General features: G+C 36.2%; 1 protein-coding gene across 1 annotated transcript in view; it reads left to right on the forward strand.

The window, feature by feature from the left end:
- BMPER (BMP binding endothelial regulator) overlaps positions 1-21,925 on the forward strand; it is a 300,921-nt gene that overhangs the window by 154,367 nt on the left and 124,629 nt on the right. Inside the window, exon 7 of the mRNA XM_053714435.1 lies at positions 15,679-15,778. Coding sequence (XP_053570410.1) covers positions 15,679-15,778 — 100 coding nt within the window. The remainder of the gene's footprint in view (positions 1-15,678; positions 15,779-21,925) is intronic.

Below are 21,925 nucleotides of genomic sequence, written 5' to 3' on the forward strand. Positions count from 1 at the left end.
TTTGGAACTACATTTCCCATGATGCTCAGCTAGCTGGCCGAGCATCATCGGAAATGTAGTTCCAAAACCTCTGGAGAGCAAAGTTTGGACACCCCTGAGTTAGGGTGACAATATTGCCGCTTTAAAATGGGACACATATGAAAAATACATATGTCAGGGTTCTTATACAAAACTTTTTTTAAACAGCCTTGAAAACAGCCCTGACCTATGTATTTTTCATATGTGTCCCTTTTTAAAGCGGTAATATGTTCACCCTATAGTGTACTATGTAGAAGGATAATAAGAAAGGAGAAGTCTGGATAACAGGAGGGGAGAAGGGGTTAATTGACATCACTTGGAGGGAATGAAACAGGTCAGAGTGTGGGCAAGAGCTTGTGCAGAGAAAGAAGTGTTTATAAGCCCCGGAATGCAAGTTCCGGCATTTTTTCAACTAGAGCAAGACCACTAGGAAAAGTCCCTGCCCACTTTCCTAACAGGAAGTGTTTGGTACAGGTGTTGTTGCAGCTGAGGCATGGTGCTTTAGCCTAATATGAGGTAGTGGGTACCTCCTTTTAGGATAGCAGGTACAATTCTATTTGGGGGCGTGTCTCAGGGTAATGGGGACACTCGTTATTGGAGAATGGCAAGCTCTGTGGGTGAAGTTTTAAGTTATAGGGGCCTATTTATCAAAGCGTCAACTGAAAATACACTTGAATTCCGCATCATAATTGTCGCGAGATTAATGCCGCCGTAGTTATCAAAGCGTTAAGATCGGCAAATATTTAAATTTGTGATGTAAAATACAATCCCGCAATCTCAATTCGACACAGATCGATGCGAGTTGAAAAACATGGTATTGGAGCGGAATCGTGTTCATTCGCCCTCCTAATCGACACTATTTGAAGCTCTCACAAAGTTATCAAAAATTCTACATTTACGCCCACGTCTTTTCCGACTCAGCGTACCTAGTTTTCAATCCGCCACCCTTGAGGTCGCGGATGCCATAGAACTGAATGGGAGTCTGAAAATACAGAAAGCTTATGTTCGATGCTGCAAGAGAATGAAGTATATTACATAATAAAAGTAAATTAGAAACTTTATTACATTTGTATACCCTTTCTAAATCAAACAATATTATTGCTCCACATTTGGTGCACTAGTAGATATAAGGATACAAATGAAAAATACATTGCTACTTATGGATTATGCTACAAATTTGTCTCTCATTACAAAGCAAGGGGACAATATTTATACAAATTTGGTACAATTTTTTACCCCAAACTTGTTGCACTAATAGATATAGAGATAAAAATAAAAAATACACAACATAATATAGCTAACTTCCATTTTATTTGTTGGAAAAATCTATGTGCACCATGTTTAAGCCATGTAATACAAGTCCCACTCTCCACTTCACTTCATATTTGACTCAACACTTTTCACACCAATTATGTCGCAAGCTCCTTAACAACCCACACACTAGCCAATTTTTCCACATGATTTATGATATCTGCCAATCTGATTCAAATACACATTATAAACTATCACTAACGAATCAAAATGCTTGATACTTGTGTCATTGATCACTCATCAGAATTTGCACGGGGCGGGAGCGGGTGGGAACCGCTACACTACAGAAAAAAAGTGAAAGAAAAGTAAAAAAAAAATTAAATAAACGTTTTTTTTTTCACCATCTAAGGGATCTGGAAGGGGTGGGGGGTTGGTCTTGGGGGGGGGGAAAGCTACACTACAGAAAAGGGACATTTTTTATTTAAAAAAAGCATTTTTTTCACTAAACTGGGTACTGGCAGACAGCTGCCAGTACCCAAGATGGCGCACATTAAGTCAGAGGGGGAGGGTTAGAGAGCTGTTTAGTGGGGGATCAGTGAGGTTGGGGGCTAAGGGGGATCCCTACACAGAAGCATATGTAAATATGCTAACAAAAAATGCACAAAAAAGCCCAAATATACCTTTTATGTTAGTACTGGCAGAGTTTCTGCCAGTACTTAAGATGGCGGGGACATTTGTGGGGTAGGGGAGGGAAGAGAGATGTTTGGGAGGGATCAGGGGGTCTGATGTTTCAGGTGGGAGGCTGATCTTTACACTAAAGCTAAAATTAACCCTGCAAGCTCCCTACAAGCTACCTAATTAACCCCTTCACTGCTAGCCATAATACACGTGTGATGCGCAGCGCCATTTAGCAGCATTCTAATTACCAAAAAGCAACTCCAAAGTCATATATGTCTGCTATTTCTGAACAAAGGGGATCCCAGAGAAGCATTTACAACCATTTGTGCCATAATTGCATAAGCTGTTTGTAAATTATTTCAGTGAGAAACCTAAAATTGTGAAAAATTTTACGTTTTTTTTAATTTGATCGCATTTGGCGGTGAAATGGTGGCATGAAATATACCAAAATGGGCCTAGATCAATACTTGGGGTTGTCTACTACACTACACTAAAGCTAAAATTACCCCAAAAAGCTCCTTACATGCTCCCTAATTAACCCCTTCACTGCTGGGCATAATACACGTGTGGTGCGCAGTGGCATTTAGCGGCCTTCTAATTACCAAAAAGCAATGCCAAAGCCATATATGTCTGCTATTTCTGAACAAAGGGGATCCTAGAGAAGAATTTACAACCATTTATGCCATAATTGCACAAGCAGTTTGTAAATAATTACAGTGAGAAACTGAAAGTTTGTGAAAAAATTTGTGAAAAAGTGAACAATTTTTTGTATTTGATCGCATTTGGCGGTGAAATGGTGGCATGAAATATACCAAAATGGGCCTAGATCAATAATTTGGGATGTCTTCTAAAAAAAAATATATACATGTCAATGGATATTCAGGGATTCCTGAAAGATATTAGTGTTCTAATGTAACTAGCGTTAATTTTGAAAAAAAATGGTTTGAAAATAGCAAAGTGCTACTTGTATTTATGGCCCTATAAGTTACAAAAAAAGCAAAGAAGATGTAAACATTGGGTATTTCTAAACTCAGGACAAAATTTAGAAACTATTTAGCATGGGTGTTTTTTGGTGGTTGTAGATATGTAACAGATTTTGGGGTTCAAAGTTAGAAAAAGTGTGTTTTTTTCCATTTTTTCTCATATTTTATAATTTTTTTTATAGTAAATGATAAGATATGATGAAAATAATGGTATTTTTAGAAAGTCCATTTAATGGCGAGAAAAACGGTATATAATATGTGTGGGTACAGTAAATGAGTAAGAGGAAAATTTCAGCTAAACACAAACACCGCAGAAATGTAAAAATAGCCTTGGTCCCAAACGGACAGAAAATGGAAAAGTGCTCTGGTCACTAAGGGGTTAAACAACTTTCAAATTGACTTCTATTATCAAATTTGCTTCATTCTCCTGTTATCCTTTGCTGAAGGAACAGCATTGCACTACTGGCAGCTAGCTGAACACATCTATTTAGCCAATCACAAGAGACAAATGTGTGCAGGCACCAATTAGCAGCTAGCTCCCACTAGTGTAGGATATGTGCGTATTCTTTTCCAACAAGGGATACCAAGAGAATAAAGCACATTTGAAAATAGATGTGAATTTTAAAGTGTTTTAAATTACATGCTCTATCTGAATCATGCAACTTACATTTTTACTTTCCTACCCCTTTAAAATATCCATTGATTGCAAATAAATAAATATGATACTCTGATTACATGTTATATTTGCAATTATTCCTGCTCAGAATAATAATACATTTACAATATATACATATAGTGGTATAAATAAACACAGAGATATGACAGACAACATTGTTTAGAACAAAAAAAGGAACTTAGGGACATGTAAATATGTCTGCAAAAGATTTCTGACATAACACACACACACAGACACACACACATATATATATATATATATATATATATATATATATATATATATATATATATATATATATATATATATATATATATATATATATATATATATAAATATAGATATGTATGTGCAAGGATAAATTCTAGCATTAATAATAATTTAAAAAAATAAATAAAAAATATGACTCATAGAAATACAAATACACATACATTTCTGTGAAAGTATCATATAACTAATACATTTGAAAATAACTTTCTATGAGATATTATTTGTTGAGGTATAAATCAATCTATTTCTTGGACATTAACAGATAAAAAATAAAAGATTAGCTGTAGAGAAATGTGCTTGTTCATGGATAGTAATGAAATGGTATAAATAAAGTTGGGAAAAACCTGAATAACCGCAACATCGATGACTGTTAGTTAACACCAGTCCGATTCTCTTTGAACCGTACTTGACATGCATGTTTTTGACGGCTTTTTTTTATAAATAAGGAGATCGTATTCAGGTCCGCGGCAGCAATGTCTGGCGATGTCTGGCAAGCGTATAGACACCGGCGAATGCAACATAGTTGGCGCTTTGATAAATAGGCCCTATAATGTTTAATGGTTGTATTTAAGTACTATGTTAATAAACAAGCTGCAGCCTTTTCATAACCATAATTGTGTCATTTGTTTTATTGAGTATGGTGGTTGGAGAATGACTTGACAATTTGACGTCAGCACACTCAGGTGTGTACATGGCAAAAAATAATCTTTACAAAACAGTTTTTATTGCTTATAAAAGAATCATTGTTATGCAAAGATTTTATAATACAGCATTCAGAGGCTGCTATATTTAAATCAAATATAAAAATAACTTAATTGTCCCTCTAGTCCATTTTTAGCTGCAGATTTTAGCTCGGAAAAAATGTTTTCATGTTTTGTTTTGCAATTGTTTCATTAAAACGTTCCTTGTTAAAATTCACAGAAGAAATGTATTATTTCCAATTTTTATTTCTTTGAAACCAAAATTGAATAGTGGTTGTTTTGGATTTTTTTTTTATATTTGTTTGTGGTTTAGATTTAATAAAAGTTTCAACATTTTAATAAAGAATATGTTCAGATGATAATTAAATGGGCATTACACTAAAAAATTGAATTCCCTATAAAAGTTTAAATTATACACAGACAATAAAAACTTTGCAGTACACTTGTTTAATTTATTTTGTCTACTTTTCATTCAAATTAAATCTGAAAATGCTTTCCCACTGCCCCCAGGGAGTCTGGAGGTCATTTTGAGGAATTAAGAACCCTCCCTTCCTACTTGTTGGACTGTGATTGGTTGATATCTGCAGGTCCTTGTTTACAGCTGTCTCTAAGTAGCCACTGCATAGGAGATATGATATTCAACACTCAATGGGTCTGTACCTCGAATGCAAAACCATGCAAACTTTGCCAACTAAATAGCAATTTAAAAATGTATAAAACATTTATTTTTAATGCAATTTGTTGTTTACAATACAGTGAGTCCTTTAATGTTCTGTTAACAGAAAGTGCATTAATATAAACGTGTCATGAAAGTCAAAATTCATATTTCAGAATAGAACATACAATTTCAAGAAACTTTTTTAAAGATTTTTTTTTATTTCTCATATAAAATGTCATTGTTCTTTGGTACCCTTTGTTGAAAAACATACCTAGGTAGGCTCAGAAACTGCAATGCACTATTGGGAGCTATCTGGTGATTGGTTGTTATGCATATGTCCCTTATGCCAGTGGCTCACCAGATCTCCCTGTAGTGCATTGCTGCTCTTGAGTTGACTTTAACTTTGTGTTTAACCATTTGCAGGAGTTAAATGCATAGTTATATGCAAGCAATAGTACAATAATAAAAAGCTCTAGCTCATTTGAGATGCAGGGGTCGACAAACCCAGGACCCTGGGTTATTCTTTATATATCTATATACAAATCCAAGTGTCTGGCTCCTAAAAATATGCCTGGCTCCTAATTTTTAAACAGATTAGTCAAGTACTGCTTTAATGCAATGCTTATTTCATACCACAACCACAGAAAATATTCACCTTCTGACAGTTTGTTTCAGATGACTAACAGTTATAAAACTGGATTATTATTTAATAGTATATCAACAGTAATTTATGTTTAGACATATAGTGTATTTAATTTTATTGTAGGCAAACCAAAAATAAGCCACACAGAATTATGTTTTATGTTTGAGTGACAGTTCAATTCTCCTGGTTATTAACACTAAAATCTCACATGGCGCAAATGTAACACTTCCCATAAAACCAAAGTTATTTCAGTTATGTATTAAAGTTCATAAAACTGTCATAGGTTTTCTGCAATGTTAGAAAGTAAAAGTCTCATTGTAGGATAAATTCTGCTTACCACTGAAGTTGGCTTATTTATAGTTTAGATACCACCTGCTCTTCTATTCAATCAAAAGACTAAAGGAACGATCTGATACTGAGCATAGATCTTGAGAGAATTCTTCTCATTAGTAATACTAGCTACTGGAAGTCAGTGGCATGGGATACATATGCGGCTGTATAAGGTTTCAGGTTGGCCTGTTTGAAATATTTTCATTGTTGCATGAAAAATTGTACAGAAAATGTATTTTGCCAAGTGATGTCTGAATCAAATTACTTGAGATATGTTAAAGGAAGTATCTGTTAGCCTGTTGCTGTCAATGTAAGCACCCTTGGAAAGGAACTGGATAAAATATGTTCTTTGCTAAACATAGGAAGCATATCAGTTGTTCTTTCTGTTTTTCTGTCATGTCAGCTAACTTGATTAAAGGGAAGTGAAAATCAAAATTAAAGGGACACGAAACCCCAAAAAAATTATTTCAGAATTTTAAATAGAGCATACATTTTTAAATAAGTTTCTAATTTAGTTCTATTATCTATTTTGTTTTATTCTCTTGGTAGCCTGTGTTGAAGGAGCAGCAATGCACTACTGGGAACTAGCGGAACACATTAGGAAGCCAATGATTAAAATGTATTTATGAGTAACCACCAATCAGCCGCTAACTCCCAGCTCCTGAGCCTACCTAGGTATGCTTTTCAACAAATAATACCAAGAGAACTAAGCAAATTAGACATCCACATCAGAGTTAAACTAATTATTCAGGTAGAGTTTGCAATTGAGGAGCAGCGGTCTTAAGAAACAGAGACATCAGGGGCCATTCGGCCCTTGTTAAATAGGCCCCTTAGTCTGAACTTTAAATGAGTAGTAGATTTTTTTCTGACAAATTTCAGTTATGTCTATTTCCACTCCCACTCCCCCTGTACCATGTGACAGCCACCAGCCAATCACAAATGCATATACATATATTCTGTGAATTCTTACACATGCTCAGTAGGAGCTGGTGACTCAAAAAGTGTAAATATAAAAAGACATGTGGAAAGTTGTTTAAAATTGCATGCATTATCTGAATCATGAAAGTTTAATTTTAACTTTAAAGGGACAGTATACACTCATTTTCATATAACTGCATGTAATAGACACTACTCCAAAGAATAAGATGCACAGATACTATAAAAATCCAGTATAAAACTGTTTAAAAACTTACTTAGAAGCTCTCAGTTTAGCTCTGTTGAAAAGGTAGCTGGAAAGTCCACTGCAAGTGGCAAATAACAGACCCCCCCCCCTTCTTTTGCATATGAAAAAAAAACGTTGGGGCTTGGTTAGGAGTCTGAAAATCAGAGCAGTTATTTAAAAATAAGCAAAATTATACATTTAAAAAAAAAACAAAAAAACTTTATGGGCTATACACATAGAGCATCTACAAAACATTTATGCAAAGAAAAAATGAGTGTATAATGTCCCTTTAATGTGAATACCACTGATTTACACCTCTGCTATAGTTGGAGTTTCTGTGTAGCAGCACTATGCAGTTTAAAATGCATCCATGGCTATACTAACTTTCTTTTATTCGTGCCTTGACATCTTTATACCTATATCTGCTATAAAACACAACTCTTAAAGCGCCATCATAGTTAAAAAATGACATGCTCTAATTCTAATTCATAAGAGCATGTCATTTTAACACTAGTGATGCTGCAAGTCTATGTGTTTAACCTCTGCTCTGGTTGTATGACTACCGCTGCTGTTTGGGTCAGTGGCAGTTTTTCTGCCAGCATTTCTCTGTGGCCCCCAAGCAGTACTTTAACTTTGTGTGGGTTAAACACATAGAGGCCTATGTATCAAAGGTCTTGTGTACCTGATCCGACAGTGTGGATCAGGTCCGCAAGACCTCGCTGAATGCGGAGAGCAATACGCTCTCCGTATTCAGCATGGCACAAGCAGCTCACAAGAGCTGCTGGTGCAACGACGCCCCCTGCAGACTCGCGGCCAATCAGCCGCCAGCAGGGAAGTGTCAATCAACCCGATCGTACTCAATCGGCTTGAATTGTGGTGATTCCTGTCTGCCGGCTCAGAGCAGGCGGACAGGTTATGGAGCAGCGGTCTTTAGACCGTTGCTTCATAACTGCTGTTTCTGGCGAGTCTGAAGACTCGCCAGAAACACGGGCCCACAATCTCCATACGAATCTTGATAAATGAGCCTCATAGACTCACTAGTGTTAAACTCACATGCTCTAACAAATTAGAGCAAGTCATTTTTCACTATAATAGGCCTTTTCTGCATAACACTGATTAGAGAGATATAGTCACAACCCTGCTGATATTTGTTTTACTTTTTTGGGCTTTGACAGTTTTGTGCATGATACTGACTTATGCAAACTGAAGATCGTAAACAATAGATAAAAACAACATTCAATCATTTAGTTAACTTGCATGGAATGTGCCACACTCCAGCTGGTTACGTTTGAATACTTACACAGCTGTCAGGCACTTAGTAGCCGATTCAGTTTGACATATCAATTTGAGGTACATTTAAGTAATGTTTGTATATATGTATATATCAGCAATTAAGCATCACAAATATTTGCACATAAAATTAACAGTTAATACGCTTTTAAAACTGTCATTTTATTAGCACAGTTTACAGGGTTTGCTATTAATCCCTTCGCTACTGGGAATTTCAGAGATAAACTTGCCCAAAGTACTGGAGAAGTTTTAGCATTTTTGCTGTCACTCCATTTAAATAGAAATAGAGCCTTTGTTTTTTGATTTACCTACAAAAAATATATATATTTAAAGTAGACAACCAAAGTATTGATCCATTTACAAAAATAAATCGTCAACTTTTTCACTAACTTTGGGTTTCTCACTGAAATTATTTACACACAACCACTGCAGTCATAAGACAAATGGTTGTAAAAGCTTCTCTGGGGTCCCCTTTGTTCAGAAATAGCAGACATGCATAGCTTTGCCATTGTTTTTTGGCAAGTAGAAGGCCGCTAATTGCAACTGCACATCACACTTTTGAAATTCTTGTCAGTGAAGGTGTTAATCATTAGATTGTACGGTTAATTTTTGCTGTAGTGCAGAGATTACCTTCCTACGCCCTGATCCCTACCTCATCCCTCCCAAACAGCTCTCTTCCCCCACCCCACTAGTCACCACTGTTTTAGGTACTAGCAGACAGTCTGCCAGTATGCAGTTTAGGGCATATATATATATATATATATATATATATATATATATATATATATATATATCCCAATGGCTCTCTTGCCCTCCAACTGTCCACCTCCATGTTTGTTACTGGCAGCCTTAGCTCATTATAGGGCTGATCACAATCTTGCACTTCAATTTGACTTTTATCATTTTCTGTTGTGCTCCAAAAATAGAGATAAGTGCGTATAGTGGGCACCTGTGTTTAGGGTACTCATTATATATTTGAGAAGTGTTGTCCTGGTCTTATAAAGTATTTTTAGCTGTGGAATTTAATAAGTACAAAAGGGCTCTGTAAATGTGTCGTTAAGTATTGAGAATTTGGATTGTGATTGGCTAAATCGGCCTGACAGTGGCACATGTTAAGTGTAGGGGCTTTTACACTAAACAGATTATAGTTCCCTTGGTATCCTTTGTTGAAAGCCATGCTGAAAAGCAGCAATACACTATTGGGAGCCAGCTAGTGATTGGTGACTACACACATCTGCCTCTTGTCATTGGCTCATCAGATGAGTTCAGCAAGATCACAGCAGGGCATTGCTGCCATGGAGCTGACTTTAAAGGTATATGAAACCCAACATTTTTATTTTGTGATTCAGACAGACCATACAATTTTTAAAGATTCCTATTCTATTATCAAGTTTGCTTCATTCTCTTGCTATTCTTTGTTCAAGAGATACCAAGCGTGCACGTCTGGAGCATTATATGACAGGAAAAAGTGCTGCCATGCAAATTTATAACATTATTTAAAAACTGCTGCCATATAGTGTGGCAAAAGTGCAAGGAGGACCGTACCTCTTTTCTTTTCAACAAAGGATGCCAAGAGAACAATCCAAATTTGATCATGGAAGTAAATTGGAAAGCTCTTTAAAATTGTATGCTCTGTCTGAATCATGAAAAAAAATCAAGCAATTGTGCAATAATAAAATACTCTATCACATTAAAGCATTGTCTTATGGTACATATATGTTTCGTTAACACATGGTTTTAATATTAATATTATTTTGGCTCAGGAGACAATAGCTATATAAAACAACTGACCTAATATAAAAGTTTGCAAAAAACCCTCTGGAAATCATGTGTAATTGTTTTTCAGGGTTAGAAAATTCCAACAGTCAAAAATCCATATTATAATCACAGTAAGTGATGAAAGCAGTCATTTAAATTGTTCTTTTTTTTTCTCAATTCTGTAAAAGAGCAGTACTCAGTTTAATTATGTGAAAGGGCATTTGTTGTATTGAAACATATGTTATCATTATACAAATGAACTATCCAAGTTTCTAATTTAATCTTTTTCATATGGCAGTTAGGTATATGCTGGTTTTTTTTATTAGTAATTGGTTTTATCAGAAGATCTAATACTGTAAAAAACAAGGGACTCATACTAAAATGTTTCTAGCTAAAGGTGTTGCTTTTGTTTATGTGTTAGGTAAACCATGCTTCAGCAAGCTTATCCCTTTCCACCAATATAGAGTTGTGCTTAATAGTCAGAGAATATTAATACAGAAGTATTAAAGGCCGGGAAATACGTAGCTTTGGTTTTAAATGCTATAACGGTCATTCTTATCCAATACAATTTTGATTCTAAGAGGCATATTTATCAAGCTCGCATATTTATCAAGCTCCTAAGACCGCTGCTCGATAACTTGTCTGCCTGCTCTGAGGCCGCGGACAGAAATCATCCCGATCGAATAAGATCAAGTTGATTGAGACCCCCTGCTAGCGGCCAATTGGCAGCGAATCTGCAGGGGGCGGCATTGCACCAGTAGTTCACAAGAACTGGTGGTGCAATGATAAATGCCGACTGCGTATGCTGTCGGCATATCGATGGTCGCAGACATGATACACTACATCGTATCATGTCCGCTCGCACAATGATAAATATGCCCCTAATAGAAGTTTGGGAAAGATGATCTAAAGCTCCCTGGGTGTGTGAGATTTTAAAAGAAATCTCACCAGTACTATGTATTCCCTGTTCTAATTCTATAAAGGCCGGTTTTACCCTGAGAACAGTGTTTTCTTGCTCTTAAACTGGTAAACTGTTGTAAGGAGTAAAATAAAGGAGCAACATGTAGTAAGGAGTAAAATAAAGGTACGTTCATTCATGATTTTTAATTAAACGTGCTAAAACATACCTTTATTTTATGTCTCTTTCTACTAACATAACCCCCTCTGACCGCCCTCCACAAAGCTTTTTTTCTTGAGGTGACATTTCACCTCCTCTCCAATAGCTGTTTAAACAGAAAATAATTCAGCAACCTGCACATAGATATTTACACACACTCACTCCAACACACACTCACTCTAACACACTAACACACACATACTCTCTCACACACACAAAGACACTAACACTCACACACTCTCTCACATACTCTCGCATACTAACACACACTCACTCTAACACACTAACACAAACATACTCTCTCACGCACACAAAGACAATCACACACTCTCACATGCTCACACACACTCTCACATACTAACACACACTCACTCTAACACACTAACACACACATACTCTCGCACACATAAAGACACTAACACTCACACACTCTTTTTCACACACTAACACATACTCACTCTAACACACTAACACACACACACATACTCTCTCACACACACAAAGACACTAACACTCACACACTCTCTCACATGCTCACACACACTCTCACACACTAACACACACTCACTCTAACACACTAACACACACATACTCTCTCACACACACAAAAACACTAACACTCACACACTCTCACATACTCAAACACATTAACACACACTCACTCTAACACACTAACACCAACATACTCTCTCACACACACAAAGACACTAACACTCACACACTCTCTCACATACTCTCGCACACTAACACACACTCACTCTAACACACTAACACAAACATACTCTCTCACACACACAAAGACACTCACACACTCTCACATGCTCACACACACTCTCACACTCTAACAAACTCACTCTAACACACTAACACACACACACATACTCTCTCACACACACAAAGACACTAACACTCACACACTCTCTCACATGCTCACACACACTCTCACACACTAACACTCACTCTAACACACTAACACACACACACATACTCTCTCACACACACAAAGACTCTAACACTCACACACTCTTTTTCACACACTAACACACACTCACTGTAACACACTAACACTCACACACTCTTTCTCACACACACGCTCACACACTCTAACACACTAACACACACATATTCTCTCTCACACACAAAGACACTAAAACTCACACACTCTTTCTTACACACTCTCTCACATGCTCACACACACTCTCACACACTAACACACACTCACTCTAACACACTAACACATACATACTCTCTCACAAACACAAAGACACTAACACTCACACACTCACTCACATGTTCACACACACACTCTCATACACTAACACACACTCACTCTAACACACTAACACACACATACTCTCTCATACATACAAATACACTAACACTCAAACACTCTTTCTCACACACACTCTCACACACTAACACACATTCTAACACACTAACACACACATATTCTCTCTCACACACAAAGACACTAACACTCACCCACTCTTTCTTACACACTCTCTCACATGCTCACACACACTCTCACACACTAACACACACTCACTCTAACACACTAACACACACATACTCTCTCACACACACAAAGACACTAACACTCACACACTCTCTCACATGCTCACACACACTCTCACACACTAACACACACTCTAACATACTAACACACATACTCTCTCACACACACAAATATACTAACACTCACACACTCTTTCTCACACACTAACACACATTCTGTCTCACATACACTCAAATACACTCAATATTTTATACACAAAAAGACACTGACGAAGACAAACACTTTCTCACACACAAAGACACAAACACAGCGACACTCCCACACAAAGACAGACACACAAAGACACACACATGTGCGGTATGTCACCTTTTTGGCTGTGGCTGTTTGCCACCAAACCCTGATATTTGCATGTCATTCAGCTTCAAACCCTGACACACAAAAAGGAAACGTTAACTGTCAGGGTCATACCTGGACAGATGGGAACCCTAGTTCTGAGAGTTTAATAGCAAAATATTTTCTCTCCTTCAAATTACAACTTTATTTAGAGTATAACAATACATAGACATTGATTTATGTCTTTAAAGTAAAATATTTCCATCAGCATGGTGTATCCTATTTCTAATAAATATTTGGGCAGCACAAAAGATAGCCAAATGTACAGTAATATAAGTGCCCTGCACTACCTCATGTTTGTAATAAATTCCAGCTGTCCAGCAGATATATAGACACATACATGACTAATGTTATTTCTTATATCTTTTCCTAAGATTATTTGTTTATACGCTCCCTCTGGCCAGTCAGACTCTACTAAATCCATCATGTTTTTAGAGGACCTAACATTCTGGAAAGCGTATGCATATCTGAGAAGTATCTACAATAGTTTTGTCCTGATAGCACTAGTGTTTGTTTTGATAAAGTTGTTTCAGTGTCGTTGTTTTTTTCAAGTGAATCCTTAATTAATCTACGTTGATATAAACCATCTTGAAAAGATAACTGTCATATCCCAATAAAAAAGCCATTGGCTATAAAATAAACATAAAAGCGTTGTGTAAATTGTACAAAGTGGTCACTACGTGTTTTCTTTGTTTTTATAAGGTTCTAGTGACACAGAGGTTCTGATTATTAACTCTTGGATTCTTCAAACATCTGGTGTTTTTCAGCTTTGCAGTCAAGAGTCGCACCTCATTTTTTACCAATTCATTGAAAGTTTATTGTTGATTCATGACAGCTTTATGAGGGCTTTGCTGAGACTTCATGTAATACATTAAGGTTGTTGCAGTAATACCGCTAGCATTGGTACTGATTCAAACTCTTCTAAATTAGTGACATTAGAAACTTGTCATATGTTTCTCATTATCTAGGGTAGGTCGGTTGCTTGGACGTTTGTTAACGTTTAAGTCAGTGGTGAATATTCTATGATGTAATACCACACACTGCAACATAAAACACAGATTCGTAAAACAGCGAGAGGCAGATCCTATTCAAGCTTTCATACAAATCTAACATTCAGTTCCCATAACAGCAAGCTTAAACTAATAGCTTTTAAATCTGATGTTTCTTTCTTCATTGGAAAAAAGAAATCTATAACGCATTGTCTGAAGAAATGCAAGATTTGGCAAAATATCACTACTTTTTTCATATATGGGCACACTGTATTGTAAAATTAAGCATACATGGATGTCAACTCAACATTAAACTTTCATGATTCAGATAGAACTTACAGTTACAATGTACTTCATTATTTATATTATCTTGGTATAATTTGTTGAAAATGTGCTTCTTTTTGTGAGATAATACAGGGTTATAATTAGGAGTGTGGATGTGTCTTGTGCACTATATGCATAGCTATAAATCAGAGCTGAACAAGGGTTCAAATTAATTACCTCTTGGCAGGACATAGTATTGATTTGGATTTACCAAATAAAACAATATGTATAATTTATTTTTAAAGGGACATAAAACCCATTTTACTTTTCAGTTTTACTTCTATTGTCAAATGTTCTTAATTCTCTTGGTATACTTTGTTGAAGGTGCAGCAATGCACTACTGAGAGCTAGCTGAACACGTCAGGTAAACCAATGACAAAAAGGAAATTTATTTTTATGAATTTTATTAAATTAATTTAGTAATGTAAAAGGGACATGAAGCCCAATTTCTTTCTTTAATGATTAAGATAAAATATACAATTGTAAACAAAGTTCCAATTAAATTTTTACTTTGCACAAATTTTCTTGATTCTCTTGTATCCTTTGTTGAAGGAAGAGCAATGCGCCACTTGGAGCTAGCCGAACACATCAACTGAGCCACCAATAAGCAGCTAGCTCCCAGTAGTGCATTGCTGATCCTGAGCCTACCTACTTATGTTTTTAACAAAGGATACTAAGAGTACAAAGCAAATTAGATAACAAGTAAATTGGATTATTTTTTTTTTTTTTTAAATTGCACACTCTTTGAATCATGAAAGACAAAAATGTAGGTTTTATGTCTTTTGTTTTCTTAAAATATTTGGGATTATAAATATTTTTAATGAGGAAATGGATACGCGTGTTACATGGATCGCCTTGCAGAACAATGTTTCTAAGTTAGATGTATTATTCTATTTTCTAACGTCACCTATTTTCCTTTAGGGAGGCAGGACACAGTGCATAAAGGAAGTCTGTCCTATTCTGTCATGTCCCCAGCATCTCAGTCACATTCCTACTGGACAGTGTTGCCCTAAATGTATAGGTGAGTGAAGCACTAACAGACAGACTTGTCTTGCGCATCAATGTTAGTAAAATTGTAATGTTATAGGTGTTCTTTTCTGGAAATAAAACCATATGTAGAATTGAAGATTCAAACAGATTCTAGATAAAACAATATGTTCAAAGCAAAGATTAGCCTGAACATTATATGCAGATGTCCTTTTTTTAAATTATATTAGTCGTTTATATATTGAAAAAGAAGTGTAAAGTTTTCAGCGTATGGAGCTTGATGCCCCTTGTTTCCGGCGAGTCTTCAGGCCACTGCTCCATAACTTGTCCGCCTGCTCTAAGGTCGCGGACAGAAATCAACCCGATCGAATAACACACAATTCAATTCAATTCACAAAAACTGCTGGTGCAATGATAAATGCCGACAGCGTATGCTGTTAGCATTTATCGTTTTGCGGCAGACATGATACGCTACTTTGTGTCATGTCCGCTCACACATTGATAAATATGCCCCTATGTGTCCATAAAGCAAATGGGTGCCACCGTTTGGTAAAATAGGTTTCCTTCTCTTCGTAACCAATTAGGGACAGTTATAAATGAGTCATGCAACCAATGGCAGTGTAGAATTTAGCCGTGTTATGACTGGAGTCAGCACTTCTATTTTTAGCAGGAATTGCCACAATTTTTTTTTTTACTACACATAAACATTTTATAATACATTATTAAAGTGTTTACGGTCCCTTTAATAGTGTTTTCTATCTACTATTTTTAAAGAGAGTTAAACCATATTTCTAAAGTCATATTTTGTTTATTTTTCATTTAATAGGATTTTTTGGTGAGTTGTGTTTTGCCTTAGAAAAATCAGAATTTATTCTACAATAAAAATGTGTTGATGACACTTCTGTAAGTGTACAATATATTTTTGCTTTTTAAAATGTACTTTATAGCCGAACACTAAATGCAGTATAGAGAACAGACAGCACCAGCCATATTTTTAATATGATAAAAACACAAAAATTTGCCTTGCTTTTTATGTAATAGAAATAAATGTCAATCTATTTAACTGGTTTGTTTTATAATAATTAAAATCTTGACTTTAAAAATAAGCCAATTTCCGGCAATACTGGCTGAGAAGACCACTTGTTTAAAGCAGGGTTCTTAAAAAAAAAAATTTCTAAGACCCAGTGCAATGATACCACATACCTTCGTCACCCTATTTTTATGCTTGGCCTGAAAATCTCTAAAGTAATATACAAGATAGCTGCAATTTTTTGCAAAGTGACTAAAATGTGTGCATACTTTTCTTTCTGATTGTAGTAAAATTTGAAAGTGTTGTGAAAGGTAAAATCATACACTCTCAAACACACACCAAACACACTCTCATACAACCCACACACACCCACCACACACTTATAAAACACACACACCACACACTCAAACAATACAAACACCACACACTCATAAAACACACACACCACACACTCAAACAATACACACACCACACATTCATATAACACACACACACACCACACACTCAAACAATACACACACCACACACTCATATAACACACACACACACACACCACACACTCAAACAATACACACACCACACATTCATATAACACACGCACACACCACACACTCAAACAATACACACACCACACACTCATATAACACACACACACACTCAAACAATACACACACCACACACTCATATAACACACACACACCACACACTCTCATACAACACACACACACACCACACACTGTCATGTAACACACACACACTCTCCTATAACACACACACACACAACCTCCAACAACACACACACACAAGCCGCGACCCAGTAAACATGCTGTTGTGGCCCAGTAATGATGGTTTGAAGTGTGAGTTAAAAATTACAATAGATTGTTGATGAAAGAAACAAAGGGAAACAAAATTTTGCCTGTGTATATCTTTAATTAAGATCTTGCACTTCATAAACGTCCTTCTTAATTAAAGGGCTGTAGCTTCTGTCAGCACATCACAGTGATTAGACTTCTCGCTGGGAATTTACTGGTATTGGAAAATACCTTCTTTTGTTTCATTGAATTCAGTCTTTTAGAGAAATGTTACTGCTTGGCTAATGCTATTCATATGCTTTGAATATTTTAAGGAATTATTATTTTATAGGAACGTGAAAATAAAACTTTAGTGATTCAGACAAATCAGGGATGGCCAACTGGCTGCTTATAGTCCAAATCAGCCCTTTGTACTAGTTTTTATGGTTCCTTGGAAAAGGCACAACTAAAGGGACATTAACCAGGTGAATACAACTACCGTAGCATGATTTCTACTCATCAGACTGCATTTCCTCCTGTAACTGCAGCTCTTTTTAAAGCCGTTCTCTTATTTTACCTCATTACAGAATCCAGTTGGTAAAGCTCTGTAATTTTATACTGGGCGCCGCCATTTTGTTGCTCAGGTATTGTTACATCCTGTGATAAAAGCAGAGCACTTTCACAGATCTTTTGTTACCAGCGTTTTGAGAGCTGTACCTTGCACTTCGGTTTAGCTCACATAATAGAGAGTGGAAGAGTTAAAAACAGATAAAACACACATTCAAATTACCGCTTGGGACCCACAGAGCACTGCAGGTCCTAAGTGGAAACTGCTGCTAATCCAATCAATAGTGCTAGTTGCAAGACCCAGCTAACTATTGCTGCTGATTGGATTAGCTGCAGTTTCTGCTTTAGACCCACAGTGCTGTGCGAGTCCTGAGTGGTACTTTAACTGTGTGTTTAACCTCTTTGCGAAGGTTAAACACATAGCTTTATCATGTCGCTAGTGATACAACTTCATGCTGTAAACAATTAGAGCATGTCATTTTATCAGTTTACTGGCCCTTTAATGTAAATCATTCTTTTTTATATAAATATGATTTTTGAGTGTAATAATGTACATACAATTACAATGTTTACAGCAGTCCTAGATTTATAGGGATTATTACAGTTTAGTCCTGTCCCGAGTGGCCAATATTTTACAGCTGTCACTTAAACCATCTTCTTTAGTCATTGTAAAAGAATAATTCCACACAGCTGCATGAAAAAACGGTACGAGTGTCACCCTCCCCTTATTAAAATTTACTATATATATTTAAACTTTCATTTAAAAGATATTTTGTTTTACTTTTACTATTGATGTCATTATATATCATTAAAGTTTACCTACTATAAGAATTGTAAACTGAAAGATTCTTATTGGGACACATAATACTAATGGAAAATTGTATATATAAATAAATACTAATAAAAAATAAAATATAAATTAAAAATAATTTACAATATATACAGTATCTCATAAAAGTGAGTACTCCCCTCACATTTTTGTAAATATTTTATTATATCTTTTCATGTGACAACACTGAAGAAATGTCACTTTGCTACAATGTAAAGTAGTGAGTGTACAGCCTGTATAACAGTGTAAATTTGCTGTCCGCTCAAAATATCTCAACACTCAGCCATTAATGTCTAAACTGTTGGCAACAAAAGTGAGTACACCCCTAAGTGGAAATGTCCAAATTGGGCTCAAAGTGTCAATATTTTGTGTGGCCACCATTGTTTTCTAGCACTGCCTTAACCCTCTTGGGCATGGAGTTCACCAGAGCTTCACAGGTTGCCACTGGAGTCCTCTTTCACTCCTCCATGACAACATCACAGAGCTGGTGGATGTTAGAGACCTTGCGCTCCCCCACATTCCGTTTGAGGATGCCCCACATATGCTCAATAGGGTTTAGGTTTGGAGACATGCTTGGCCAGTCCATCACCTTTACTCTCAGCTTCTTTAGCAAGGCAGTGGTGCCCTGCATCCCAGTCTCCGAAGGGAGGGGATCATGCTCTGCTTCAGTATGTCACAGTACATGTTGGCATTCATGGTTCCCTCAATGAACTGTAGCTCCCCACTGCCGGCAGCACTTATGCAGGCCCAGACCATGACACTCCCACCACCATGCTTGACTGTACTCCTAACCTGGTTGCCCCCACACATGCTTGATACCATCTGAACCAAATAAGTTTATCTTTGTCTCATCGGACCACAGGACATGGTTACAGTAATCCATGTCCTTGGTTTGCATGTCTTCAGCAAACTGCAGGCTTTTTTGTGCATCATCTTTAGAAGAGGATTCCTTCTGGGATGACAGCCATGCAGACCAATTTGATGCAGTGTGCGGCGTGTAGTCTGAGCACTGACAGGCTAACCCCCCACCCCTTCAACCTCTGCAGCAATGCTAGCAGCACTCATGCGTCTATTTCCCAAAGACAACCTCTGGATATGATGCTGAGCATGTGCACTCAACTTCTTTGATCGACCATGGTGGTGCCTGCTCTGAGTGGAACCTGTCCTGTGCATGGTCTTGCCCACCATGCTGCAGCTCAGTTTCAAGGTCTTGGCAATCTTCTTATAGCCTAGGCCATCTTTATGTAGCGCAACAATTCTTTTTTTCAGATCCTCAGAGAGTTCTTTGCCATGAGGTGCCATGTTGAACTTCCAGTGACCAGTATGAGAGAGTATGAGAGCGATAACAACAAATTTAACACACCTGCTCCCCATTCACACCTGAGACCTTGTAACACTAATGAGTCACATGACACCCGGGAGGGAAAATGACTAATTGGGCCCAATTTGGACATTTCCATTTAGAGGTGTACTCACTTTTGTTGCCAACGGTTTAGACATTAATGGCTGTGTGTTGAGTTATTTTGAGGGGAAAGCAAAATTACACTGTTATACAGGCTGTACACTCACTACTTTACATTGTAGCAAAGTGTAATTTCTTCCATGTTGTCACATGAAAAGTTATAATAAAATATTTACAAAAATGTGAGGGGTGTACTCACTTTTGTGAGATACTGTATATATATATATGGACATGTATATCAAGGGCATTACTCATTTTACCTGATTACAAATGTAAATCAAATTATAACTGACGTGCTAGAAAAATACTGTATACTCCAACTGTGTTTTTGATTTTCGATCCTAATAAAAAAAAAAGATTTAAAAAGTAAAAAAAAAAATATATATATTTATTTAATTTAGTAGGTCTAACATATTTAATGTTCAGAAACACAAACATTTGCCAATTTCATTGAGAATGATCATCTACTAGTCAATGTCACACTTTTTAGCCAAAAAGAATAAACAATCCGTATGGGGATATGATCCTTGTAAACACTGGGAAATATTTCTGTATGTTTTATGAACATTTTTCTCCTGGTGCTATGTTTAGTTTGTCATTTACTGCATGTTAAGAAATACAAATAATGGATTATATTGACACATATTTGCATTCTGTAAGTTACTGGAATTCTTTTCAGGCTAAACAGTAAGCGTTGTAAGAACATTTTTTATCTAGCGTCCAGAATAAATGCAGTTGTTGTTTTTATGAAATAATTGCTCAAAACTTACAGAAAGAATGAATCTGTCAAATGCAGTACTACTTGCAGTGTCTGGCTTTGTGAACTGGTATTTGCTTTTCTACGCTAATTGAAAATCTTTATTCATTTCTGACAGTATTTTATGATGATTGTGTTAAATGGATTTTTTTCTTTTTCTTTTTTTCTCCTCAAACTGTTAAGGTCAGTTACTTAATAGATAGTAAACCTATATAAGTCATTATTTGTATTATATCATTTACATTTTGTATGCTCCAACTCTACAAATATTTAATTCTACTAGTTATTTAATAATCAACTCATTATTTTGCTTCTGTTATCAAATTTGCTTTGTTCCCATGGAGTTCTTTGTTGAAGAGATACCTTGTCTGAAACACTACATGGTGCTCTTGCAACTGGATAACATTCTTGCAAACCTGCTGCCATATAGTTCTCCAGACATGTGTTTGCTCCATGCTTTTCCACAAAAGATACAAAAGAGAATGAAGACATTTTCATAATAGAAGTAAATTAGAAATTTGTTTAAAATTCCATGCTCTAGCTGAACCATAAAAGAAAAACTTTGGGTTTTGTGTATTTTAAGTGATCTAGATATTTTTAAGTATGTTGAGTTTTATTTTTTGTTTTTCATTTTCTAATAATTAGGGTCAGTTAATAACTAGATAATAAAACGTTATACAGGCATACCTCGTTTTATTGCGCTTCGCTTTATTGTGTTTCGCAGAAATTGCTCTTTTTACCAATT

This window comes from Bombina bombina, chromosome 5 (genome assembly GCF_027579735.1).
Source record: "Bombina bombina isolate aBomBom1 chromosome 5, aBomBom1.pri, whole genome shotgun sequence".
In the NCBI taxonomy this organism is placed as follows: Eukaryota; Metazoa; Chordata; class Amphibia; order Anura; family Bombinatoridae; genus Bombina; species Bombina bombina.